The 27,583-nt window shown below is 42.7% G+C and overlaps 2 protein-coding genes across 3 annotated transcripts in view; one reads left to right on the top strand and one right to left on the bottom strand.

Moving 5' to 3' along the window:
- The window catches only part of prdm6 (PR domain containing 6), a 71,908-nt gene that overhangs the window by 11,364 nt on the left and 32,961 nt on the right, over positions 1 to 27,583 (top strand). For both annotated transcript variants that reach the window (XM_061039124.1, XM_061039125.1), the window contains exon 5: positions 15,139 to 15,266. In XM_061039124.1, the coding sequence (XP_060895107.1) occupies positions 15,139 to 15,266 (128 nt within the window). The remainder of the gene's footprint in view (positions 1 to 15,138; positions 15,267 to 27,583) is intronic.
- On the bottom strand, positions 16,849 to 23,667 carry LOC132974826 (uncharacterized). The gene is made up of 4 exons (XM_061039109.1): positions 23,312 to 23,667; positions 23,114 to 23,206; positions 21,826 to 21,887; positions 16,849 to 20,286 (listed from the first exon to the last, which is right to left on the bottom strand). The coding sequence occupies exons 3-4, from the start codon at positions 21,842 to 21,844 to the stop codon at positions 17,186 to 17,188; spliced, it is 3,120 nt and encodes a 1,039-aa protein (XP_060895092.1). The 5' UTR covers positions 21,845 to 21,887; positions 23,114 to 23,206; positions 23,312 to 23,667; the 3' UTR covers positions 16,849 to 17,185.

Genomic DNA, 27,583 nt, shown 5'->3' with positions numbered 1-27,583 from the left:
GCAGGACGTCAGGAGGAGAGGAGGGGGAGGGGGGAGGGGGGTTGTGGGGTAAGAGGGGGTAGCTACAGAGCGTTAGAGGTCAGAGGTCAGGGGATAGGGCGTCTAAGACATCATAGGCCAAGTCCAGGCGCGGAGGGAGCTCGTCATGACGGGAGTTATTCACTGAAAACAGAATTATAAGACGCTTGGCACAAAAAAAATAACCCATCTTTACCTTTCAGACATTTAGTCATTTTAGTATTTGACTTCCTCCAAACACACTTATGGGGTTTTCACACATGCACACATTTAAAGGTGAAGCTGCATGTACGAACGCAAACAGCCACATTTTTACAACCCCGTCTATCTGGAATCTCTCCTGCGTATATTTTCAGAGTGAAGCTGGGGTGAGCTGATGTGTGAATGCAGAAGGAATTATTCAGGAGTGAAAGAGAGCGAGTGAGCGGGCGATGACGTTTATATCACACGGCGTGCAGCTGGTGTGATCTTCATGGAATAATTAAGCCGCTTCGAAGTCTTTCCTGCGACATCAGGAAAAATTCAGAGGCAGCCTCAGTAACTGGTTTAATTTATTAAAAACTAAAAAGCAAAAGTTTTATATAAATTAGTGAAATTAGTCCAGTGTTCATTTCATGAACAAATCATTATTTCTCTTTAATATCTACAGATTTGAGCTGCACTCTCTCCAGAAGTCAGCGGTGTGTAATTCTTTTTTTTTCTGCACTTATTTGAATATTCAATTGACTTTTTAAAATTTAAATAAACATACATTTTTATAGTTTATAGAGCGGTCACGTTCCTGTAAGATTACTTCAATAATTCTTTGATCTTGTCAGGAGAAATTGAAATTCTTAAATCAAGGCTGTCAACAACAATTAATTTGATCTTGATTAAGATTAAGAGTTAATCTTGATTAATCACACTTTTAATCGCATGTATGAAATTCCATTTTTAAGGGTTTCAGATGATGCTTTTTCTTACAAAATATTAAAAAGAAGTCAAATGATGATGGGTTTTTTAAGATTTATTTTTGGGCTTTTTGCCGTTATTTGACAGGACAGAGAGTAGGAAACAAGAGAGAGAGAGAGAGACAAAGAGAGAGAGAGAGAGAGAGTGGGCCGGACTTGAACTGGGCCGTCCGCTTGAAGGGTTATGGCCTCTTAAAAGGGCCAACCGCTAGTCCATCTGCGCTCCTAATGATGTTGTTTTTAACCGCAATTAATGGCTGAAGTTTAATAGTTAATAGCTGTCAAATGATTATTTTTTTTGTGCAAAATATTTAAATTAAGGCTGTCTAATGTTTACATTTTTAATCACAATTAATCGCTTCATTTGAATAGTTATTCGCTATTTAACACATTTTAAAAGCATGTTTGAAATGTCATTATTTTTAAGGCTGTCAAATTATTTTTTAAACATTTTTCATCCCAGCAGCCGGGATTAAAATAATAAAAGCAGAACTGTGTCCCTCTAAAGGTTCTGTGAAAGAGAATACATCTTTGTGTACTTGGTATTAAAATACTCGGTAGACGTGTGGAGGTTTAAAATATTTACTTTTTTAACACTCATTCTGAAACATACAGAGACAATCCCAGATTCCTGGCATATTTAAGAATTAAATCCCAACATGACTTTATCAGCAGCTCGGGACCGAACAAGCCGGAGTCTGTTGTTGTGTTTGGACCGAGCTTGGACCCACAGTGGGGTCTTGAACCAGCCTTTGAAGCCCCTCAGCCCTGGAGAAATGCAACTCCGATAACCCGGCTCTAACCATCGGCAGATTATCGGCTGCCGGGCTGAAACCGGTCATTAGGCCTATTGATGAAGACGCTTTACACACAGATCCCATTAAAACTCAGCGGCGGTTAAACTCGCTTATTGACGCCCCCCAAAACAGGAAGAGATATTTGTCCTATAGCCAATCAGGGAGCTTGTGTCATGTTGTCTATGGTGTCCAGGAAGGGCCAGTTTTAATTAAGACACTTGCCGTTATTCGTCCGAGTGGAACAGAGGAGGATTTTCTGGAGCTGCAGTATTTTACCCCTCGACACATTGATCTCCTGCAAGACAAAACTCAGGGTTTCAGTTTAAGGAGGAAAAATAACTTCAATGATAAGACCTGAAGCTCCAACACTCGTTATAACATTTAGTTTAGAGCTTATTCAATTACTCTCGTAAACAGTTCATCTATTTTATGAAGAACTGTAACTTCTCTGTTCCTCTCTGGTCAGAGTTTATCTAACGCCCTGCTTTCTCTGTCAGTCCAGTTTTACCTTCGCATTTTGGACTGTTGGTCGATTAAACACGATATTCAAAAAAGTGACAAACAATTCTCTGAAGTTCAGGAAATCTTTGAATTTTTCAGCCATGAAAACAGTTTTTTATTTAATTTTATTTATCTATTAATTAATGATTTAGAATTCGTCATAATAGAGATGTTTCACACACTTTCTATCCACTCCATGATCCGTTTGGAAGGAAAACAAAATAAGATGAGAAGAAAAAGGAAAACGATCAGAATTTAAATAAGAGGCGGGAAGGATAGGAAAAGATTTGGAGGGAAGGACAGAAGGGAAGGAAAGAAGACAACAGAGAGAGAGGGCAGAAATAAACCCACGAATGAAAAGAGAGGATGAAAGAAAAGATAAATTAAAAGAAGTAAACAGAAGAATATTTGAGAAAGAAACAAACAAGAAAGCAGAGATTGGAGAAAACAAAACATCACCTCCACTAGTGAAAGAGGCTGCTCCACTCGGCACCAAGCGACAATGTCCGGTGTTGAAAAATGAAGCAGATGCGGAAATACAAAATCCTGCAGTTCCTCGAGTGTCCACTAGAGGCTGGCTGCAGAAGCACAGGAAGTCACATACACACCCATTCTAAAAAGTCTGTTTTTACAGCAGAGATGAACATGTTTACAGCCTGGTTCAAAAAAACAAATAGGTCTGATTAGCTCATGTCTCCATCGGCACACACTGTATCAAAACTCATCCGTTTTGATTTGATGAAGGATGCAAGTTATCCATACAGTAGTTAGGTGTGTAGCTGACCTGATTCTTCTGTTAATATTTACAGACTATTCTCGTCAATTTGTAGTACCAAAGGATTCTCACATTCAGCATGCTTTCATCAGTTGGCCAAAGACTTATTTAACCTTATTGTTTACTAAGTCAGAAAAATGTAGTGACTCAGCATTAAAGCTCCTGTGAGAAACGTTCTGCACAGTTTGATTTTGGTGCCCCCTGTGGACAAAGCAGTGCCTCACACCTCTTTGCTGATTGCTGCTCTTTCCATTTTCTCTGACTAAAGATCTCATCCTGCTTTCTTTTAACAGTCAAACATATCACTCACTGTGAATCTTTGCTGTGAACAATGTGAACAAGAGTCTGTTTCTCACTGTGTCTGACATCCTGCAGTAGTTCCAACAAGCACTAAAATATGAGAATATAGAAGTTATTAGTCTTGTTGCTGATGGTCTTGTTGGCTTTTTTAGGTCACTTTCATAATCAGCTTAAAACTCATCGCTGGAGCTTTAACTTTTGAGTTTGAATTTGAGCTTTGACAGCAGCAAAGTAACAACTCTCCTCATGAGTAAATTTAGAAGAGATAGAAAGATGATATGTCCCTCTGAAAGCAGAGAAAGAAAGTCCCCGAGTAGAAAAAGCTGCACTGCAGTGAGCAACACATCAGACTTGTAGAGTAAAATTAGAATAAATAAATCCACTTAGTCTGTATTTGTTCAGAGAAGGGAGGGCAATTTCTCATTTTTTCAACTCCGAGGCAGTCCTGATTGAAAAGAATGTGCAGAAACAACACGAGTTGTGACTCCTGAAGTCGCAGCTCTGACCTCGTCCTCGTCCTCTGGGATTTTTACGGGAGTTTTCTTTTTTTACTTCTTCTTGGTTCAGATCAGAGACTGTATGAGCTGTCAGCGCAGAGTCAGAGAAAGCAGCCTGAAACATCACGACTTCAGAGAAAAGCAAAGAAAGGAAAACTTCAGCTGCACAGTTTGAGGCTAAATATTTGGTTACTGTGGGACGCTGATGAGACACACGAGGGTTCAGAAAAATTCCAAAACGCCCGTCGCTGTTGTGGCTTTTTCCATCTTGAAACGGATTTTCTTTGTCTGTTTCTTGTAACTGAATTCACTTTTTTTCCGCCTTAACTGGGCTGTCAGTTTGTCTGTTTGTGTTTGTCTGCCTGTCCGTCATCGTATTCTCGTTGTATTCCCCGCTGAATTCTCATTGACTTTGTGTTTTCAGCGGGTTTGTGGTCACAGCGTCCAGTAAAGGCTCTGTAATGTTTTCTTGACTGATGTCATTATTTAATGTTTGCCTAACTGTCTGAATTCTGGGTTTTATTAAAGCCCCCGATCGCCTTTGACATCATCCTGTGATTACATTATCAGTGATGGTTTCATGTCAAATTGCATGTCTTGGTTTCCTGTTGTTTGGATTTCAGTGAGGCGTTTTTATCGTTGGAATTTTTGAATAAAAGCAGTGACGAATGTGCTGATGTAACGCAGGCACCTTTGAGGGGGTTGTAAGTTTATCTGAGGAGTCTTGGGAACTCGAGGCCGCAAGACACAAAGATGTTGATGTGAAGGGATGAAAGAAGAAAGACAGTTCAGTAAGTATTTCATGTTGAAGAGAAACTGTTATTTCACAACAAACCCAGTCTTGATCAACTGGAAGGACTTAGCAGGCTTCTCTGTAGGCAACCTCAAGTCACCTCATAATTTATGAAGTTTAAAGAATAGATATTTTGTTATGCTGTCTCTAAATCTGTTTCTGGCTCCCAGTAAGAACCAAGCAAAAAGCTTTAAAGGTCACATATTCTCCTCCTCTTTAAACAGTGTAAATAAGTCTCAGAGCTCCTCAAAGTATGTGTGTGAAGTTTCTTGTTAAATCCATAATATTGGACCTTTAAGGTAAAAAAAAGAACACACAAAGCTATAGCACTGTAGTCTACAAATGTAATTTTCAGGAACAAACAATAAAAGTTCACATAATATTTGACGTTTAATTGTATTCAAATTTAAAGAGGAGAAAAATGCAGGGCTTTTTGACCACTTTAGCCAAAATGGACAAGATTTTGGAAATGCGACTCAACTCCAGCAAGTCTTTAAAGCTAAATGAACAAAAATGTCTGTTGCAGTGGAAAAGCCCCTTGGTGTCAGAGGCCAACAGGGCTGCCTTCGCACAGCCCCTTGTCTCCAGTCTCATGCATGTTGACGACTCATTTAAGGCATTCAGTTAAAGATGCTGCATCTGTTGTTCATATATCATCTCTGCTCCTGTTGTGTCCAATCAAATATGTTCACAGTTAGCGCTATAGTTGGACCAGACCTGGGGGAAAGGTGAACTAGAACGTGTGAACCCTGTTTGTGGGGTTTGATAAAGGAGATCATTCCACTTAAAGGTCACACTGTGGCCATTACAAACCATCACACATCCAAGTACTGTTTGGTTAAACCCTCTCCGTGAGTCGGGTTAGCTCAGTTCATTTCTCCTCTCTGTGTGACATCACCCTGTAGGCATGGTAACCGCAGGGGTTCAAGAACAAAGACTGGGGTTTTCCATCAGGACCTGCATGTTAGAATAACAAAGAGTGTGTGTGCGTACATGTGTGCAGTCTCTTACCAGTACAGCAGTATGTTTGATCAGAGTGTTTTTACACAGTGATACAGCCGCTGGTTGTTTCCTCGCCTGGGTCAGAGTCAGTTGGGGCTTTACATGCTGTGATGAGCTTAAGTACAAACATTTAACACCTTCTCTTCATGCCAGAAGTTGGAAACCATCCAACCTTTGAGATGGTTGGCCACTCCTGTCAGATCAGTGCGTTAGCATGGTGGCTAAAACATTAAGCATAAATAGATAATCCAAATAAAATAAAGAGAATTACTCTTTAAACGTCGAGGATTGGATTTTTTCCAGTCTATTTTCCTTTTTTTGTTTCGTTTCAGGGATACACAGACATTAACTGTTGATATATTTAAAGAGGAAATAATCGCTGTATCACCACACATGTGCAAAACCAAACTTTTTTACATATCATTAAGGCATAAAGTGATTTCCCTACACTAATAAACCGAGTTAACAGAGCGGAAATTAGTGTCAGTCATGGGACGATAATGAAGATTTTTGAGGACAAATATGTGAGGGCTGGAGGGGCACTTCTGGCTTGCTTCAGAATGATCAGTTTGGACTCATTCTTGTATAATAGGGTCAGTGGGTTGATAAAGAGTTGGTACAACTATTGAATTAATAGATCAAAAGATTGCAGTACATATTCTGTGGGAAGTGTTCCATCAGTCCTACAGGAGAAGGATTCTCCTCCCTGTGGTTGGTGGTTCATTAGTCCTGTGGATGTTGTTAGTACTTGTGTCATGTGGGCGGGTGTGCATGGATCCATGGTTGTTGCTAGTCAATTGGAACTTGGTACATCAGTGCTTCAAATGTTAGTTCGCTTGTCCCGTTGGAGGTAGTATATGACTCATGCATTCTGTTTGTCTGGCTCCATCTTCCTCAAGGTTGGAGGTGCATTAGTCTTGTAGGAAGTGGTTGATCATTTATGTATGTTAGGGGAAGACCCATGGGTGTTGGTACATCAGTGATTAGGAAGTCAAACATGAGTCCTGTATGCATTGGTATGCAAGAACTGTGGGTGGTGGTACATCCATCCTGTAAGTATGGATTCATCATTTACTTGATAGTGCATTAGTCCTATGGATAGGGGTTTGCCAGTTATGCTTTTTTGGGTTATTATTGGGTATCTGTGTGCACTGGTACATCAGTCCTATGGGTGGTAGTACAGCATTCTTTTTGGTGGTAGAGGTCATTCCTGGGGTTGCTTGTGCCTTAGTCCAGTGAGTGTTGGTGCATCAGTCCTGTGTGCGCTGCTACATCAGGACTTTTGGTTGGAGGTACATGACTCCTACAGGTTGGGGTACATTCATCTTTCAGGTGGTGGTACATAAGTCCTATGGTTGGTGTTTGTCTAAGCTGTAGGTTCCAGAATTTGAGGCCTAAGAGAGTTGTTGCGTCAGTCCTGAGGGTGGTGGTGGTGGTGGTGGTGGTGGTACATCAGCCATTAAGGAAGTGAGTCGTGGTTGTATTGGTATGCAAGACTTGTGGGCGTTAAAGCATGAAATTTGTTGGTTGTAGTATGTCAGTCCAGTGGCAGATTGTAAATTGCTTCTTCGGTAGTACGTTAGTCATGTGGGTGGTGTATCCTATGTTCTTGGGTGTTGGTGCATCAGTCCTATTTGGGTTGGTAAATAAATCCCTTTGTTGGTGGGACATCAGTCCTGTGGTTAGTGGTATGATGTGTTTTAGGTCCAGTTACAGCAGTCCAGAGAGTTGTTGGTAGGTTTGTCCTGAGTAAGGTGGAACATCAGTCATGATTGATGTAGTACGTCAGTCTTTGTGGGAGGTAACATCAATCCTGTGAAAGGTTGTAGATGTTTTATTTGTTTGGTAGTACATGAGTCTAGTAGGTGGTATAACCAAGTCCTGCGGGATGCATTACTTTAGTCCTATACAGGGTGGTACAGGTCTGTGGTTTGTGTGGGTAAATCAATCCTTCAGTCCCTGGTTGGTTGTATGCTGTAGGTCTACACCGGTCCGGAGGGAGTTGGTAGGTGATTCCTGAGGGTGGAGGTGCATCAGTGCTTCAGGAGAGGATATGATGGGATTTTTGCTATTCCCTGCAGTTGGTGTTTCTTCAGGTTGGGAGTGTTGGTCCATACTTCTCTGCTGTTCCTCGCTGCTCTTCCGTGTTTTGTGAGAAAGCAGTAGACGGAATCTGGCTGCTGTTGATGTTGAGGTGAATCAAGGTCGGTTATCCAAATATTATCCCATCTCTGAACGATTATTACCCCTCTGATTTATAAGTCTGCTTGCTGCTCGTTGAAAACATAGTTTCAGATGGTGAAGCAGCTCTCGTTAGATGTGTGGAGGTCCAGACTGTTGCTCTTGGGCACGAAAGCGCAGCAGCGGCGTTGATGGCAGTGATGGTCACGGGGTTTATGAGGCTTACCGCTGAAAAATGGTCTCCCCAAACGACAGGCTGTGTTTAAGAAAACTGAAAGATTTGGTGGACTGAATGCCAGCATGTCACAGACAGGATGACTGAGAAGAAGTCTGTCTTTATTTTGGTTTGATTTAACCTTCGTTTCATTTCAACTGGCAAGTCGACCATGAACACATTCAGTGGTTACAGAAGATTAAACACCCAGGGTGACAACAGAGAGTCGAATCCGATGGATGTGGATAATGTGCGTTTTAGCATATTGAAGGGGATGATTAATAGATGGAGGAAGGAACAACAGGGGATGAATGACGAGTAGAAAATGGGCGTTAAAATCAAAAAGAAGAGCAAAAAAAGGAGTAAAACGAGAAGGAGATGAAATTCAGCAAGACCAGGGAAAAGGAGGAAGACATGAAGGAGGATGGAGGGGGCGGGTGGAGACGTAGTAAGATAAGGAGGAGGAGGAGGCTGATGAAGAGAGCAGATAACGGTAGAATTAGTGGAGTTTAATTGATTAGCTGTAAAACAGAAGTGTGTGAGCATTGATCAGCTCTCAGGAACAGTTTTACAGGATTTAGACTGAAAAAAGAAGACAACGGTTTGTTTTATACAGAAAGAAGAAGAAGAAGAGCTAGAGTGACTTTTTCAGATGTTGGTGTTCTGTCTCCAGATTCAGCTGGTGGTTATGTAGCGTGTTTATGTTTCTTTGCTAAGAGGGAACAGCTGATTTGAAATCTGATTTGAAATTCTCACAACTGAAATGACTAAATGTTTCAGCAGCTTCAGTGAAAAAATGAAACAATGTGTGAGAAAATAACTCAGATTTACCATCTTAAGTCTGCAGCTGACGGAGGATCTGACATGTTTAGTGTTTAAAGAGTTCAGGTTCGCTGCTGACTGTGTGTGTGTGTGTGTGTGTGTGTGTGTGTGTGTGCGGGTATGTGTGTGTGTCAGAGAGAGAGAAAGAGAGAGAGAGAGAGAGAGAAGAGAGAAAGTATCGTAACACCTTCAGACAAGATAACTCACAGCTGCATTAGTGACTTACTGACAAACACACGTCACACACTCAGTGATAAACACGTTTAACACACACATACATACACACACACGCACACACACACACACACACACACACACACACACACACACACACACACACACACACACACACACACACACACACACACACGCTCATCAAACACACATCGTCCCCTGGTGATGGTGATGCAGCCATTTACATGCCAGTGTTGCTTCAGAGCAGCAGCTAAGTGTTTTTTACTGATAACTGGACCGCATTCTTGTCTGGAAACATACACACACACACACACACACACACACACACACACACACACACACACACACACACACACACACACACACACACACACACACACACACACACACACACACAAGCACACATGCACACACATACATGCAGTATCTTGGTAACGTCGGCTCGGTCCAGACAAGGAGAACATTTACTCTCAGTAATAAGGTCAAAAAGGTCAAAACACTGTCAGTAAATTTCAGGCACACTTTCTGTCATAAACACACACACACACACACACACACACACACACACACACACACACACACACACACACACACACACACACACACACACACAGCTGTTGGTTGAGGTTGTGCAGTTCACTCAAAAACAGCTGTCAATCAGAAATAAAAGAGTGCATTTAGAAAAAAAACACAACTTTTGTTTATTGTTTTAAAGAAATTATTCATTGTTATTTGAAAAACTTGAATTTAAAGTAGTAATTTTTTTTCCTGTGACCACATAAACATTAACAGCGTGTTTAGTCATGTTTTGGTAAAAACAGTTACCAGAACCCTTCGAGCACACAGACAAAGAGCACAAGAAAGGTTTTAAGAAATGTTTATTGTACTTTGTATTTTGTTATACACATGTTTTGTGTTCGTGTGTGTGTGTGTGTGTGTGTGTGTGTGTGTGTGTGTGTGTGTGTGTGTGTGTGCGTGCGTGCGCTGACAGTGACCGAGCAGTAAGTAAAGCCCTGACAGCTGAGATCAATGAGTGAAAGAGAGAGCTGTAATCCACCCTCTTAAAAACACACTCTGGCTGTCTTCTATGTGTGTGTGTTCTTGTGTGTGTGTGTGTGTGTGTGTGTGTGTGTGTGTGTGAGTGTGTGTGTGTGTGAGTTCATCCTCCCTCTTACCTCCTCTCTCCTGGTTCTTGTAAATGTAAAGAGGCGGAGACAGACAGATTAGACTCTCTGACATCGTCCTCTTTAGTTTCTGTTAGAGTGATGTATTTATTCAGTCAGAAGAAGAACAAAGACACTATAAGGAGCTACACATCTCACAACGCCACTCAACAGGTGTCGCAGCGTGACATCACTTCTGCTGTGAGTGACAGTAATACATCTCCTTGTAAAAACGATGTAAAGGAGTCATGTCCTGCATCCGCAGCACCGGGAAATTGTTCTTTTGAAAAGACGAGTCAGATCAGTTTCTCCTCCGCCGTTGTTGTTGACAAAGCTGATATCAGAAGTCCAACCCCTCCTTGATTTTGATTGGTCGGTGAGGGAGAAGTGACATTGACGAGTGCTGATTGTTCCAGAAGTTCAACTGTTTTCAACTGACAGCGGCTAGTCTATACGACGCCATAATGAGAATATCTGTCTTTCTGGCAATGCTACGTGCAGTCGAACAGAATCTCAATCTGAACTAAAGAGTGGAGAAGAACATCCTGGAGAACAGGAAACATAATGCAGCAGGTTCATTAGAGCACGGAGATGGTAGCGGCGGCGTGCAGACAGTCTATGGTCGTGCAGCGATCACAGGGATATATCCTGCTGCGTTCTCACATCAGCTCACCCTGACTTTAAATACGAGGAGGCTGGAGGAGAAACTCCGGGTGAAGTCAGAGTGAAGAAATTGGGCTGTTTGCGTTCACACATGCAGGAAAGTTTTTTTGCAGGTATTGTGTGGCTTTAATAGTTTTAATGGTTAGTTGGATCCAAAACAATGTTTGTGTAATTAAAAAAAAAAATAAAGGGGTTGAGGCAGCAGCTGTTCTGTGAGGTAAAAACATTTTCTTTCTTTTTCAATAGAGTCTGATGGCTTTGAGGAGAGCGATGTTTACAGCTGTTTCTTGTTAAAAACAAATCATCTTCTTCAACACAAAGCTTTCTCTCCTTACATTACCTTTCTGTAATGTTGTCACACACGCAGAAGAACAACAACCGGAGCCTGTCAGGGACAAAAAGGTAAACTTTTAGTGAAGGTACTTTGATCAGGCGACCATTAAGCTGCAGCCGTTAAAGCTGTTTCACTGAAGCCAAATGAGGAAATCTTCTGGAGCAACAAAACTTATTAATTGGTCATTAATTCTTTAATGGAAAAGATAACATTCATACATAATAGAACAATGATTCTTAGTTTCAGCTCTAGAAGAAATGATGATGGTTTTTTTTCAACAAATCCCTGAGCCTGGGTCTCGTCCTCCTGCAGCTGCAGCAGCTGGTCCGATGTGTGGTCTGTGTGTGTGTGAATATACTTCAGTGAGCTGCTGAAAGGGTCATCAGTCCGCACACACTGAGGGTCAAACAAGGAGAATTTATGGAGCTTTAAAAAACCGAAGCCGAAACAGAAACAAAGTGAAGTTTTGACACGATTGTTGGAGAAATGACAGGCGGAGCTGTGAAGTGACGCCGGCAGCATGGAAGTGTTTGTAACATTTTAGATCTGTTGAACCAAACGTTGTGTTATATTTGGCCGTTTGTCTCTCAGATGGAATTTTGTAGCGATGGATCGGATAAACACTGGCGGACAAAACGTCTCTGACAGAACGGCATCGAGCGAGGAAGCAGCTGCTGTGAGAGAGGCTCAGACTCTCTGCAGCTTCAGGAGCTTCAGGGAGCGGGCAGCGGAGAGTCACTCAGGTGCTTCTCTTAGTAAAGAGACAACAACTTCAGCTGGGCGGCTGTGGTGTAATCGGGTAAAGTGTCCATCAGTAATTCATTCGTTTTGCTGAAGGAGACATTGTCATGTGTCTGCAGGAGCTGGGGATCAAACCCCCGACCTTCCGGGTGAGGGACGTCCGACTCTACCACTGAGTCACAGCCGCCCCTACTATAAAGTATATTTGTATGCACAGACTCAGAAGATCCAGGAGACTCTGCAGACAGACAGACAGACAGACACACACACACACACACACACACACACACACACACACACACACACACGTACACAGACAGACAGACAGACACACACACACACACACACACACACACACACACACACACACACACACACGTACACAGACAGACAGACAGACACACACACACACACACACACACACACACACACACACACACACACACAGACACAGACACAGACACAGACACACACACACACACAGACACAGAAACACACACACACAGAAACACACACACAGACAGATTAAATATACATACACACACACACACACACACACACACACACACACACACACACACACGTACACAGACAGACAGACAGACACACACACACACACACACACACACACACACACACACACACACAGACACATACACACACACACACACACACACACACACACACAGACAGATTAAATATACACACACACATAGAGAATATTAAAGGGTGCCGTTGGGTCTCTGAGTCGTTTACAGCATTGATTGTTTGTTGGCGGTATGGACAGCACAGAGACTCTCGGGGTCATCACCTTATAAACAGTCGGCACACACTGCCTCGTTCACACCGCCTCTCCACTGATGGATGAAGGGATGGATTAATGATGAACACACAGAGAGGCTGAAACAATCGACTCATTTCAACAGATTATTGTCGTGCTTAATTCCTCTCTTTATCTGTCGACTTACTTACTCGAGCACGGTCTGCGGGAGATGTAGACGCAACAGTGCTCAAATAAAGAAGTGGACCACTTCATGACGTTATTCTAAACGGCACCTGGTCGTATCCGCGCAGCACGGGCCGCTTCATCCTCTGAGCTGCACGGTAGATGTGGAAGAAGGAAGAGGGTCGTTGTTGGCGTCTCAGAAATAACAACCACAATGAACACAGTAAGCAGAATGGACTCAGGTTTCCATGGTTGCTTCTTCTTTCTTCTTCTTGGCGGATTTGCAAACCAACGATGTGCATACTGCCCCCTGCTGTATCGGACTGTGACCATACACATATGTACTCGGGTACAGAACGATGTTACTAATGTGAACGCAGAGCAGCGGGGGAGAGGGGAGGGCGGAGAAAATCGAGCTTTGGCACGGCCTGAAACAATCGTGCCTAATGTGAAAGCACCCTAACAGACTTTATACTGACGCTATAATCATTTTAAAGCTCAACATAAGGAAGAGAATTTAACGACATGTGTCCACTAAGGCTGGTTTCTGCACTGGCAGCGTCCTCGGCGCGACCACACGCTCAGCGTCGGCTGTTTTTAGTTCAGAAAAGTTCCACTTTGTAAGAACGCTGCACGTTGACGTTTTATATTTTAGCTTTCTGCCTTCATACAACAGGACAGTGGATAGAGCTGGACATCAGGGAGAGAGAGAGAGAGAGGGCACACTTGATTTGAAGATTACTCCCATCACATGAAGCACGCTTCTTCTTCTAGTGTTCTTCACGTTCCTTGCATCATTTTCATCTTAATTTCCCTACTCTGTTGCATTCTTGGTTTTGAAAACTTGTGTTCATGGTTGAGACGTTTGCAGACGGAGCGCTGAGGCTTTTTAAGTGGGAATAAATCAGGTTTGTTTAACTTTACACACCCAGCAGGCTCGTAATAACCACAGCTTCAGTGTGGCTGATGATGTGTTGCCGAGGTTTGTTTGAAACGTTTTAAAACTACTGGAGTTATTTCTCTTTTTATCTGAGAGTGCAGGAATAGCAACAGGATCACTAAATAATGGATCTCTAGTGGTGTATTTAGTTTTTCTTTACAGACTTTGACCATTAATCTGCCTGTTTAACACTTCTTTACATTAACTTATCTTTGGGAATAAAAACAATCTTTTGTTTAACTGAAAGTTTTAGCGGCACGCTGTCTGATATTTTGAGTTAAACTTTCATTTGTCACTTTTGTAGTCGACTGTTTACCGCTGATGTCATAAAATACTCTGATTTAAACTGTGAGCTGTCAAGGAAAACCAACGTACACTGTGTGAAAAAGGTCAGAAGAAGGCAGGAGCTTATTTTCACTTAAGCGAGGTTACACACTGCAAGATAATCAGGCAGATTTTGGGCCCGATTCCCCCCGTCAGACAAAAGTCAGCAAAGGCCCGATAAATCTGGTGGTTCCAAAGATGATCTTGCCAGATTCTTCTGAGGTGTGAGGCGTGTTAAGAGGGATTCTTACCCGCCCCGATCCTCTTGGTAGACAATCGTGGCCGCCCTGATTTGAAATGATCATAAATCCTGTTGTGGGTGGAGAACACCGAGGACGGCCGAGCAGTGTCACGTGGAACGGAACAACAGCCAATCAGGAAGCAAGCTGACTGAAGCAGGAAGAACAACAAACATTACCATGGCGACGACAGCAAAGCATAAAGTTTGGTGGGACGTCACACATTCAGGACCAACTTGTTGATTTGTGGCAACAACACGAGTGTTTATACAACGTATCCTGTGAAACAAACCTCAATGAAACTGACAAAATGTTTACAATAATGGATGTACCGGCTAACAGCTAGCCACATTTAGCCTGACCATCGTGTTTGTTTCCTCGTTGTGTTTTGTTTTGTGGTGTGTTTTTTGTCATGTTTGTTGTTGTCGTGCTTAATTCCTCTCTTTATCTGTCGACTGTTCCTTCAGTTCATAAAAGACTCTGCACATCCTCTACAGTTTACTCCCCTCTCTTCTCATGAGGCCTAATGCTTTTATCTCCAACGTCTGGTTTACATAGCAATGTTTAAATACAATGACATTTATGAAATTGCATTTTAGTATGCATAATTTAAAATAATAAACCCTAATGTAAAATAATAAACTGTTACTGCTCAATAGAGAAGTCTGTTTTAACTATACGTGGAGCAAAGAGGCAACTTTAATACTTTAAATCCTGACTCGGTGTGTGTTTGTGTTTTCCAGATCTACGACGCCGAGGGGACGTTACAGCACTTTATTGATGGTAATGATCCCAGTAAGTCCAGCTGGATGAGGTACATCCGCTGTGCCAGACACTGTGGGGAGCAGAACATGATGGTTGTACAATACAGGTAGGACGAAGCCTTAAGTTGTTGCTCTTGAATGTACTTCAACTGCGGTTTACTGTTTGAAAAACTCCTGTCACATCATTTTCCATCAAACACTCATCAAAGTATCAGCTCCATAATGACTCTCTCTCTTACCCAAAACAGCTTTTATTTTGGTAGAGTTTACAGGAAAGGGCCGAGCATTGGCATGACATTAAGGTTAATATGTTCAACTACAAAACATTACTGATCTTGGACATCTGTACAGTATATATCATTTAACACACACAGAGAAAAATAACATTTTGTATTCAACACTTCAAATTCAAGGTCACATATTATACAAAATCCACTTCACTATGTACACTAATATGTGTCTATAGTCCGTCTACAAACCCCCCAATGATGAGAAAAGTCCATCCGCTCCACTTTTCAGAAAATGTGTGCTCAAACAGGCCGTTTGGAGATTTTCTCTTCATGACATCACAAAGGGCAGTAGCCCCTCCCCCAGGTGGGTGACACTCCCACAGCTAGGTGTTTGTTTTACCCTCTGAGTCTGCCTTCTCACCATAAACAATAGGACATGGAACGAGAAAGCCAGAGCCCGAGCCCTTCCAGAGAGCCCGAGCCCTTCCAGGGGGCGTGGGCAGACACAGCTAATTTACATATTTAAAGATACAGACACAAAAACAGTCTGTTCTATAGGCATGATCAAATACAGGATCAGAGTGGATTTAGAACAAGATACTTCACAGACATGTTTTGGGGAGCTCTGAGACTTATTTAAACTGGTTGAAGAGGACCTTTAAAAGCTCACAGCCTTGCAGATGAAACTGTTGCACTGCGTCGGAACAGCATGTGACCATGTGACGGGAGCCAGCTCAATTGACAAATCATCTTGAGTCAGTTTCTTACTGTATGAATGTCCTAACAGCCCACAAGCGCAACAAGGCGTTTTTATCTTGACACCTTGTTTTGTTTTTCCTTTCTGACGCTCATGAAGACAACGAGGAAGTAGGGGGCTCTATAAGGTAATGGTGTCGTACTCGAAATTGGTCTAGGTGTCAAGACCGGTCATCAGGACCACTTATTGAAGGTCTCAAATCGGAATCAAACGCATTTTCACACAGTCTCGGACGTGACGGACTCCGGGTTTTAAATCAAGACCGGTCAAGACCACCACTGATTGGCTATATTTCCACTTCATTGCTGTGATTAGAAGAAAAATGCTCCTCACTAAAAGAACAAATAACTTTTCATTTGATGTTGGATTTTTATCCTCCGGTTACGGCCGCAACCTACTGGATGTTTGCGTCTAAATTAGTGACACGCCCGCTGCACACCGCAGCGAGTCTCGGTCTCGATCCCTACAAGTCTTGGTCTTGTCTCGGTCTCGAGCCCTACAAGTCTTGGTCTTGTCTCGGTCTCGATCCCTACAAGTATTGGTCTTGTCTCGGTCTCGTCCTGCCTTAGTCTTGGTCTTGACTTGGTCTCGATCCCTACATGTCTTGGTCTTCTCTCGGTCTCGTCCTGCCTTAGTCTTGGTCTTGACTTGGTCTCGATCCCTACATGTCTTGGTCTTGTCTCGGTCTCGTCCTGCCTTAGTCTTGGTCTTGACTTGGTTTCGATCCCTAAATGTCTTGGTCTTGTCTCGGTCTCGTCCTGCCTTAGTCTTGGTCTTGACTTGGTTTCGATCCCTACAAGTCTTGGTCTTGTCTCGGTCTCGTCCTGCCTTAGTCTTGGTCTTGACTTGGTCTCGATCCCTACATGTCTTGGTCTTGTCTCGGTCTCTGAGCACTCTGGTCTCATGGTATGTCTTGGTCTCGGTTGGAGTGGTCTTGACTACAACACTATTGCAGAATGTAAAGCGAGCATGCGATCGTTCGCGATGCAACGTCTCACTAACGCTCGTGTGCTGTTACGAGTGTTTGCTAATACACATCTCATAAAATGCTACAAGGCCAGCCATCTGGGTGCTTTTCAACACGTTTCTGTATCCAGTCTTCTATTTCCTTCTCATGTATTTTCTTGAGCTCGTTGATATCGACGTAGAGTTCGTCTGTGAATAAGCTGGTATTCAAGTCATGCAGTTCTTGTGCTTGTCTTTTCTTCATTTGATCATAGTCTCTCTTGTACCCTTTTTTCTTGATCAGCTGTTCAATGATCATGTCCTTTTGTTCTTGGTTCTTTAGCTTCAGAGTCTTAATTTCCTCTTTGTCCTCGATCCCCTCAATGATAAACACGTTTTCATAAATCTTGACTGTACTGCGATCTTCAGCCTCCTTTCTGGCCTCCTCTTTGTTTTTCCTCCATAGTTCCAGCCGTGTCTTCTCAAAGCGTTCTTTCATATCTTGAGCGTCTCGTTCTTTTCTCAGTCTTTCTTCTTCGTTTCTCTGGGTTTCGTATCTTTTGATCTGCTCTTCGTGCTCTTCTCTGAGCTTCTTGAGACGTGACTCCTCCTCTTCTTGTCTTTGTTTTTCTTCTCGATGTCGCCTCTCCCACCATTTCTTCCTCTCCTGCTCCCAAGCTTCTTGCTCTTTTCTCATTTGGTCTCTGCTTTGTAACAGTATCATCTTCTCATCTTCCGCCTTCTTTTCTGGTACATTATTTATTTTTTCATAAAGACTTTTACTTCTTTTTCCCATCTCATGTCGCCAGAGTGACTCCCGCCTTTTCTCCTCCCTTTCCTCTTCTTCTCTTTCTCTCTTCCTGTCCTCCTGCTCCCTCTTTATTTGCTCTTCTCTTTCTTTGGCCAGTTTTTTTCTCTCTTCTATTTCTCGATCAAACTTGGCTATCAGCTCCTTCGTGTTTGCTTTCTTCTCTTGCAGTTCGTCTTGGTGTTTATTTTTAAGGTGCCTCTCCTCCCTCAGGATCTCGGGTTCCCTCTCCTTCATGATCTTCTCCTTTTCTTTTTCAATGGCTGCCTCTGCTTCGCTGAACATCTTCGAGGTGTAGTGGCCATCGCCATTTTCTTTGACCATTGCCTCAACCTTCCTCAGCAGGTCTTTGACTTGAGCACGATTATTACAATCCTTGTTATTGAAGACGTGGTATCTTCCTCCACAGTCATTTATCAGTTTTTTAACAGAGCCTCCCTTTTCTTTCTGTAAATAATCCTCAATGGTTGCATTTGCAAGATCATCTCCTCTGGTGAACAGGACCATGATGAAGTCCTCTGACTTCTTGCCAAAGAACTCCTTGATATACTCCACGGTATCTTTTTCCTCCTTTGTATAGCGCCCTATTTGGAGCACTAATAAGAACACATGAGGTCCGGGAGACAGCAGGCTGATGCATTTTCCAAGCTCCTTTTGGACTTCAGGGTTGGACAGAGTGGTGTCGAACAGACCAGGGGTGTCAACTACAGCAACGGGCCGCCCGTCAATCTCTCCTGTCACTTTTTTGCAGTGCACAGTCACTGATTCTGCACTGGTTTCAGATTCGAAGCTTGCATTGCCCAAGATGGTGTTTCCAGTGGCGCTCTTCCCACAACCAGTTTTCCCGATAAGCACTATTCTGAGACACTCTCTTTCCTGAACAATCATCTGAGACTCTGTCCACTTCACTGTCCTAACAGACTCTTCACTCTTAGTTTTAGCAGACTCTGCGCTCTTCACAAACCCATCTGACTTTCTGCTCTTCACAGACTGTCCACTCGTTACCGTCCCAAAGGACTCTCCACTCTCAGCGCTTCCAAACCCATCTGACTTTCTGCTCTTCACAGACTGTCCACTCTCCATATGCCCAAAGGACTCTCCACTCTCAGCGCTTCCAAACCCATCTGACTTTCTGCTCTTCACAGACTGTCCACTCGTTACCGTCCCAAAGGACTCTCCACTCTCAGCGCTTCCAAACCCATCTGACTTTCTGCTCTTCACAGACTGTCCACTCTCCATATGCCCAAAGGACTCTCCACTCTCAGCGCTTCCAAACCCATCTGACTTTCTGCTCTTCACAGACTGTCCACTCGTTACCGTCCCAAAGGACTCTCCACTCTCAGCGCTTCCAAACCCATCTGACTTTCTGCTCTTCACAGACTGTCCACTCTCCATATGCCCAAAGGACTCTCCACTCTCAGCGCTTCCAAACCCATCTGACTTTCTGCTCTTCACAGACTGTCCACTCGTTACCGTCCCAAAGGACTCTCCACTCTCAGCGCTTCCAAACTCTTCTGACTTTCTGCTCTTCACAGACTGTCCACTCTCCATATTCCCAAAGGACTCTCTTCTCTCAGCGCTTCTGAACCTGTCTGACTTTCTGCTCTTCACAGACTGTCCACTCTCCATATGCCCAAAGGACTCTTCACTCTCAGTAATTTTGTGGGACAATCTTCTCATTGCATTCTCAAGTGACTGTCCACCCTTTGGAATCCAGGGGGGTCCTTTACTACGCTCACACCTGAGAGACTCACGACCCGGCATCTTCCTGCGAAACTCTGTGCTCTGTTCAGAACCTTTAACTCTAACAGACATAGTCCTTGTAAGCTGAGGCTTCATAACCATATCTTTGTCTTCGGTAAAGGTTAAATACTCTCCCCTGTATTCACTTGCTTTGTTCTTAATTGTATCCATCAATTGTTGACGATCATCGTCACATAAACCTTTCTCATCAAAGTTAATACTGTGATGTTGTTCACAGTCTTGAATAAGTTGGTTGACAGCAGAGTTCCCTCCACTATTCGTTTTGGTTAAGATGACTATTGAATATCTCAAAGCGTCTTCTCCCAAGAAGCCCATTATGAGCTCCAGTTTTTGTCTGTTTTGCTCTGTAAAATCAGAAGGGTCCACTATAATCAGCAGGACATTTGGTCCAGGGTGGCACTCAGCCACGCACATCTTAAGGTTAAATTTGACTTGATCCTCATTCATACGGAAGACGTCTCCTGTTTTCACTAGTATGAATGGTTTCCTCTGCCACTGTCCATGGATTCGTTGACTTTGCTTTGACGCTGGATGAGAAACGTCATGTTTCCCAGCGATGAAGTCACTTATTGTTTTCTTTTCATTCTGTTTTTTCCCAAACAGCAGGATTCGGAGTTCAGATGCTGCAAAAACGATGAGAACATAACGTTACAATAATGTCACTGGGGAAATCTTCAATATCATCATTTCATTAATGTCAGTGATTCAAAATGTTTTTCTCAAAATCTAAATGACACATTTGTGTTTCTGTTTGTTGTCTAAATGTATTGATCAGGGCTCGACATTATAACTGGCCCGCTGGCCCAGATGAATGATTGACAGAGTCCAGGCCAGCTAATTACACGTTCAGCTGACCCACCCGGGCCAGTTAAAATACTGCCTGAAAAAAAATAGTCACACTTTCTCAATTTCACAGCGCTTTCCTGTCATACTGGTGTTTTGTCAGTAATTATTTTAAAAACGTTGCGCTAATAACTGCTACAGCATCAACATATCAAGCGCTCATGTGGGCGCATGTGTGTCACAGTTGAAAGGCAGCCGACGGCTTCACAGCTAAATTTCTCCTTAAAGTTAAAGACTAGATCCTGGTAAAGATAAAAGTTATTCACAAAGTATCTTAGCCCTTAAGAGAGCTCCTAAAGTAAAGATCTAAGGATGAAGAGATAAGAGAAGGAGAGAAAGGTGATCATAACAATTCCAGCTCTATCACAGCCTCACATTAATATCAGATTAATTAGACTCTTACAGTTATCAGCATGGTGAATAAATATGAGCACATAAATATTAGAAAAATACAAAATATTTGATATAATTAGAGCTCAATTCATTAAATAAAAGTTGTAATTTAATTTTGCATCTGAATGGTTCAAGAGTAAATTGGTGACTGTTATTTTTCGAATCAAAATTAACGTTCCTGGGCCAGCGGCTACAATGGTCGGGCCAGTGAGCTTTGAAAACTAGTGGCCTGGAGGGCTAGTGAATGCATACATGGAGAGCCAAAGAAGAGGAACATATTGGCTAAATATAAAGTCCTGAAACCTTCCATGAAAACAAAAATGTTCCATGTTTATGAACAGATATCTTCATGTGCGTGCAGATAAAAAGGTTAGAACGCAGAAAGGTTCACAGACCGATGCAGAGCTGGCTAAACACTGAAGCTTCAGTGCCCACCACATGGCAACCTGCATGCACATCGACTCCAGAGAGGAGGGGGCGGGGTTGTTTTGAATTTGGACTGCAGTACCTATTTTAAACACTAGGTGTCAGAGTTACATATTGCTCCTTTAATCAATCTACAGAGTACTGATACTGGACGAACTAAACATTAAACACTGGTCAACTTCGACATGTCCTAATTCTTGTGGAGGCAAAACCTGAAATGTCTCTTCCACCTGAATGTCTTCAATGACGTCTACTGCACCTTCTTCCTGTGTGGAATTTGAATGAATGCGCTTGCCAAAAAATACTGGAGGACTCCAGCACACAAACCCTAGTTCAGTGTGGAGGAATTTGTTATAGGCAGCAGTTTATGCTTATGAACCCTACTTAACCACATTTCTTTTGTTACATGATCTCATCTCTGTTCTCGTGTTGTGTTTCCTTACTGTCATTGTCCTCACTGACAGGTTAAATATCTCTTATGTAAGTGTAAGTTAACCTACCAGATGCTACGGATGCCATCTTGCGCTCCGGGGAATTCCACTTGTGCAGCCAAAGTTTGTTTCTGTTGGATTAAACGTAACAAGGCAACGTTAAAGTACTGTGATTGACTCAGACTTCATAAAAAGGAAAATACATTTAAAAAATCATGCCCTCCTGCTTATTCTGGATTATTGAAAATAACATTGACATCGTGCACAGTTGCAATTCTAGAGTCTGTTGGGGCCCTGGGCAAAAATCAATTTGGGGGCCTTACAACCAGCGTTCAGCAAGGTAACTAGAATGAGCGCTGTCAGTTGGTGCCCCCTTAGGGAGGTTTCATGCCATCATTGCAAAATTAGCTCTTTTTTGTCTGCTGATTTGGGGCCCCCTACTGGTCTGGGGCCCCAAGCAGTTAGGGTTAGGGTTCGAGCCAGCAGAGGGGATGCCTAGTTTAACATGTTTAGCCACATTGTTCACATATCTTAAATAGCTATGGAGATAATCAGGATGGAAAGGATGCGTTCAGGCTGCAACAGGATGAGGAACAATACACAGAAACATTGGTTTCACTGCCAAATTACTTTAGATCACTCTGGGAAAAAAAACTATCTATTAAGGTCTGAAATGAATTCACTAATTTTATTTAAATCACAGTTAATCGCGTCCTATTTTGTCCCTTCAGGGGCACTGTTGACACGCCTCGGCAGTGTCTCTCTGTAGTCACAGTGTATTCCTCGAATACACAAAATGCATACTATTGGATGATACTAAATAACGTGACGTCTCATTAAACATGGAATATGCAGTTTTGGACACAGCCGCAGTGATGTAAAAGAAGGACACTGCTGCATCTTTGAATGTCTAACTTCACTTGAACAAAGTAATATCCACCTCATGACATCACACATTGACCTTTGTTACCGTTCCTTTGAGCTGTTTCAGTTTGTTTTAAAATCGATCAAAACAATAGAAAAAAAGATGACGTTGAGGATGGCGGTGAATCATGGGAGTTCTCTCTGCTACTCCCACTCACTCCCATGATTCACCGCCATCTTTTGTTGTTGTTTTGATTGAGAGCCCCCTGGTGGCAGACTTTACATACTGTGCCTTTAAGTTGATTTTTTGTTTACATTTGGTTTCTCGTACTGGTTTTAATTTACCAATAAAATGAATTGAACATAAACGGAGCAGGTATGCAAAAGTTGCAAAAGTAAATAACATTTCTCAGTGATTTCTTGTTTCTGTTCATTTAGTTTTTTTTTTACTTTACAGAGTTAAAAATGCTGCTCCCACCTGAGGGTTTCATACCTTTTAGTGCATTTTTTGATCTTCCGGAACGCTGCCCTGCAGTGAGTCTAGTAAAGATCCAGAAATATCCGAGTCCATCAGAACACCAGACCCCTGCAGATGATCAGAACAATGATTTAATCAACCAGATGAAGAAGGCTACATACAAAGGTGTTCTGGGATGTTATGTCTAGCATTAAATATTTTGCATACACTCACCAGATGAAGATCTTCCTCAAAGTGCATCCATTACGTCCCAGTCCTGAAGTGAAATCAGCTCATCCATCCCGCGAGCACTCAGGTTAAAGAGCCCGTGAATGGGCGAGGCCAACCAACACACTGCTGCCAATAAGATAACAAAGGATTCAAATTCCATCAAGCTTTTGCTACAACAAGTACTCTCGCCAAAAATGTTACGCCCATGATGCACGATTTTTGGCTCAGTTGAAGCCGGTCTTGGTTGAGTCGATTTTGCAAACAGCTGCTTTGATTGGGAGCTTTGGGTTGAGTTGGACGAGGACGCACAACGAGCTGAACAGTACGCTGAGCAGAGTCGGACTTTCAGAGCAGCAGGTCATCAGTGAGCTCGAGCTTTGGGACAAGGTGCATGAACAGAACACACAAACACACCTCTCAAAGAAAGCTAAAACTCTGAGTACATTTATAAGAATACATCAACAGACCGGGTTGTGATGCATTTCCTTGAAACCTGATTGGGTGAAGATTGGAATTTGGTCTAGGAACAGGTGTGTGAGTGTACTGCACCTTTCCCATCAAGGCTCAGAAAAACTGGTTCAACTCGTCCATAACCGAAACAGCCATGGAATCAGAACAGTTTCTGTTTAGTTTCTGGGAAATGAAAAACACTTGATATAACTTTGATTTCTCAGCAGGGCATTGTCATACACACACCTCTGACCAGTTACTGTTCAGTGTTCCTCCTCATTTTCTTATTCTGCATTCTTCACCCGTTTGTCTGATGAAGGTCTGGTACCAATAAATGTTTGTTTGCAAGTTAGACATTGTGCAGGAATTTACCTTTAAGTCGTATTCTGCACCGGACTCTTAAAAAAAGGAATGAAATGAAATACATTTTTACATTTTGGGCACTTCAGAAACCTGAATTTAAACCTCCCAACCTGTGTTTGTAACTGTTTGATATTTAATTATTTTAGTTCACATGTTGAAGTACTCCAGATCGGCCTATGTCTCAAGACCAGTCTCGAGACCACCTTTTGAAAGTCTCTGTCTCGGAATCAAAATAATTTTTTACTCTGTCTTGTCTCGGTCTCGGACTGGGCGGACTCCGGATTTTAAATCAAGACCGGTCAAGACCACCACTGATGGGCTTTTATCTTACTGTCATTACTGTGATTAGAAGGTAAACGCCCCTTTTGAAGAGAACAAATAACTTAAAGTCATCCGTAGTTTGATTTTTATCGCCCGGTTACGGCTGCAACCTTCCCGGTGTTACGGTCTAAGTGAGTGACACGCCCCCTGAACACAAGGTGATGATTTTTCAGTGATATTTATGGTCTTGTCTTGGTCTCGTCCTGCCTTGGTCTTGGTCTTGTCTTGGTCTCATCCTGCCTTGGTCTTGGTCTTGTCTCTGTCTCAATCCCTAAATGTCGTGGACTTGTCTTGGTCTCGCCCTGTCTTGGTCTTGTCTCGGTCTTGGGTATATCTTGGTCTTGGTTAGTGTGCTCTTGACTACACCACTACCTCAAACACCGGGAAACTTGTTTTTAAAGAGCCATATAAGGACGGGCATTGCAAATGAGCTTAATCTATACATGCTGTGTGTGTGGCAGCGATTGACGTGCTCAGTACTTGTCCCTGTACAAATAAACATGAAATAAATAAATAAATAAAATAGTCACTGACTTTGGCTGAAACTATGGACCGGGTTTGTGAAGCTGCGTCATGTTTTTGGGCAGTCAAATGATTTGACCCGGTGAAGACGTCAGGTTGTGGATTTGTTCCCGCTCTGTGTTTGTATTTATGCGGTTATTTAAAGTGGATAATAAAACTCACTTTGCTTTGTATGAAAACAGGACAGGAGAGAGATCAGAGAGCTGGCGATGGTTCTCCCCTCTGATCTACAAAGAGAACGATCTGACGCCCAAACACATGCTCCTGTCCGACAGCAGGGGTCTTTATTTTTCATACCTGAGAGCCCGTTGGACGTGTTTGATTTACGACACAGCCCTGCCTGAATGTAGCAGCATGGATGTATTAAACACATACATTTGTTTTAAATACATACGAGCCCCGGCGTGTTTTTAGGGCCGCGCTCTCCTCTCTTTTTATCCTGGGAGGTCATTGGGTATGTTTGATTTATAGCCTGGTCCCTTCTGGCTGTGTTTTCACATGGGTCCAACACCACCCGGACCCTCCCCGAGTGTGGAAAGAATTAATAAAACACACACACATGCACACACACTCTCACTCTCAGACAAATACACACACTCAAGCGGGCCGACCTATTTCTCTCTGATGGTTATCTGTACTGCCTTTCTTATTTTTATCGTTTTTTCATTTTTACCTTTGTTGGATAGGAGAAGTGTGAGACAGGAAATGTTGGGATGAGAGAGCGGGGCATGATGCAGCGTAGGATGTTGTCGAATTTGAACCCTGGGCCGCTGCGATGAGGACTTTAGCCTTGTATCGGCTGATACAGACGTTGAAGTCATTTCTGCATCCCGACCTAAAACTTCAAATCTGAAATTCGATTTTTCTCCTTCAGACTTGAAGTATTTAGGATCGCTCTCTTTTTATTCAATCAATCAATCATGTTGCGTAAAATGCCAATCCATAACAAGTGTTATCTCTAGACACTTAACGCAAGAGCCTATGGGATAATATGCAGGAAGGAGGCTCCAAATGTAAAGTGACCATCAGCATTAACTCACTCATACGCCGCCGCCAAAGCAACGGGGTTCAGTGTCTTGCCCAAGGACACATCAAACCACTGACCTTCCGAGTGAGAGACGATCAGCTCTACCAACTGAGCCACAGCCCCCCCCCCCCCCCCCCCCCATACTGTACTGTATTATAATAGCATAACTGTAAAACGCAAAGAAAATAGAGATTCTCATGTCATTTCACCCAGCACTAGTATTTGTATCAGTTAAGAAACTTCATGTCTCAAAACCAAGCAGCAGACTTCAGAGTTGAAAAATGAAGCCGATGCTGAAGTGTAAAATCCTGCAGTTCCTCAAGTGTCCACTAGAGGCTGGCTGCAGAAGCACAGGAAGTCACATACACACTCATTCTAAAAAGCCTGTTTTTACAGCAGAGATGAACATGTTTACAGCCTGGTTAAAAAAAAACAAACAGGTCTGATTAGCTCATGTCTCGATCGGCACACATGGGTGGTTACTATTTTAATGACTCATCCGTTTTAATTTGATGAAGGATAGGCGTTATTTACAATAAGACACGTGGTTGACTTGATTGACAGGTGGGCGCGGTGCAACAGTTTGTCAAGAAGCTTGACCTCAGCTCCAGCTCTCAGCCTGTCGTTAGGTTGACTGAAATTAAGAGTGAGACAGCATTTCCAGCATGGAGACGACCATCCAAGGGAACCCAAAGTTCCGGGTGACGGGTGACTTCCCTCAGGCTTTAAACATTCATATTTACAGTCTCCCCCCTCTTTGTTTTTTTTCTTCCTTAATTCATCTGTCTACCTGTCTTTGCCTCCTTTAGTTATTTATCATCCTTAAATTCTCCTTCACCCTGTTTATGTTCCCGTCGTCCCTTGAGAGTCTAAAGTCTAAATTCTGACTGTGACACGTTATCCATTCACAGAAGCAGAACGTGTGTGTGACAGCAACTGTGACGCCTGGATTTCCCCCTGACGATTAATAAAGTGATTCTGATTCTGAGCTCTAGAAGTGGTCGGCTGGATTTAAAAATGTTGTTACAATCATGAAATCAACGATTGACCAAACAGCGTCAAGAGGCGTTTAAGTAAAGTCCCGTCAGACTTTGTTAGCCGAACGTTTCTCACACGAGAAAACTCAATGTGGTTTGAATTATGAGGACATTAGAGTTTGGGTTTGGTATCATTTCTGTCTGCTTTAAGTGGTTTTTGTCTCAAGCTGTTTGCAGAGAGTAATTAGCTCTTTGGCTCGTTGGTACTCTGGCAGGAAAACAAAGGAGTCTAGTGGGATTTGAACTCCTGACCTCGCAGTTACAGTCTGGTTCTGTCCGACACTCTGGAGAAAAAAAAAAAAAGAAGAAACATGTGGGAAAGAGTTTTAAAATAGTTTGTGCTGGATACGAAGATGTGGGTTTGCATGTGGAGTTTGCTCATGTTGTTAGAATGATGTTTTTGGGTGGGTAAGGTGTTGTTTTAGCGGCGGCGTGACCCAGGAACCCGTCAGCTCTCTGGCTGCCTGTTTGAACAACATCATGGTCGTTATAAACGGTCCAAACAGAATGAGAGACACCAGATAATTCCCATAAATCATTGGGGTTGGGTAAGAT

Source organism: Labrus mixtus, chromosome 5 (genome assembly GCF_963584025.1).
Source record: "Labrus mixtus chromosome 5, fLabMix1.1, whole genome shotgun sequence".
Taxonomy (NCBI): domain Eukaryota; kingdom Metazoa; phylum Chordata; class Actinopteri; order Labriformes; family Labridae; genus Labrus; species Labrus mixtus.
The sequence above is the reverse complement of the archived record's forward strand: the minus strand, read 5'-3'. Positions and strand labels throughout refer to the sequence as shown.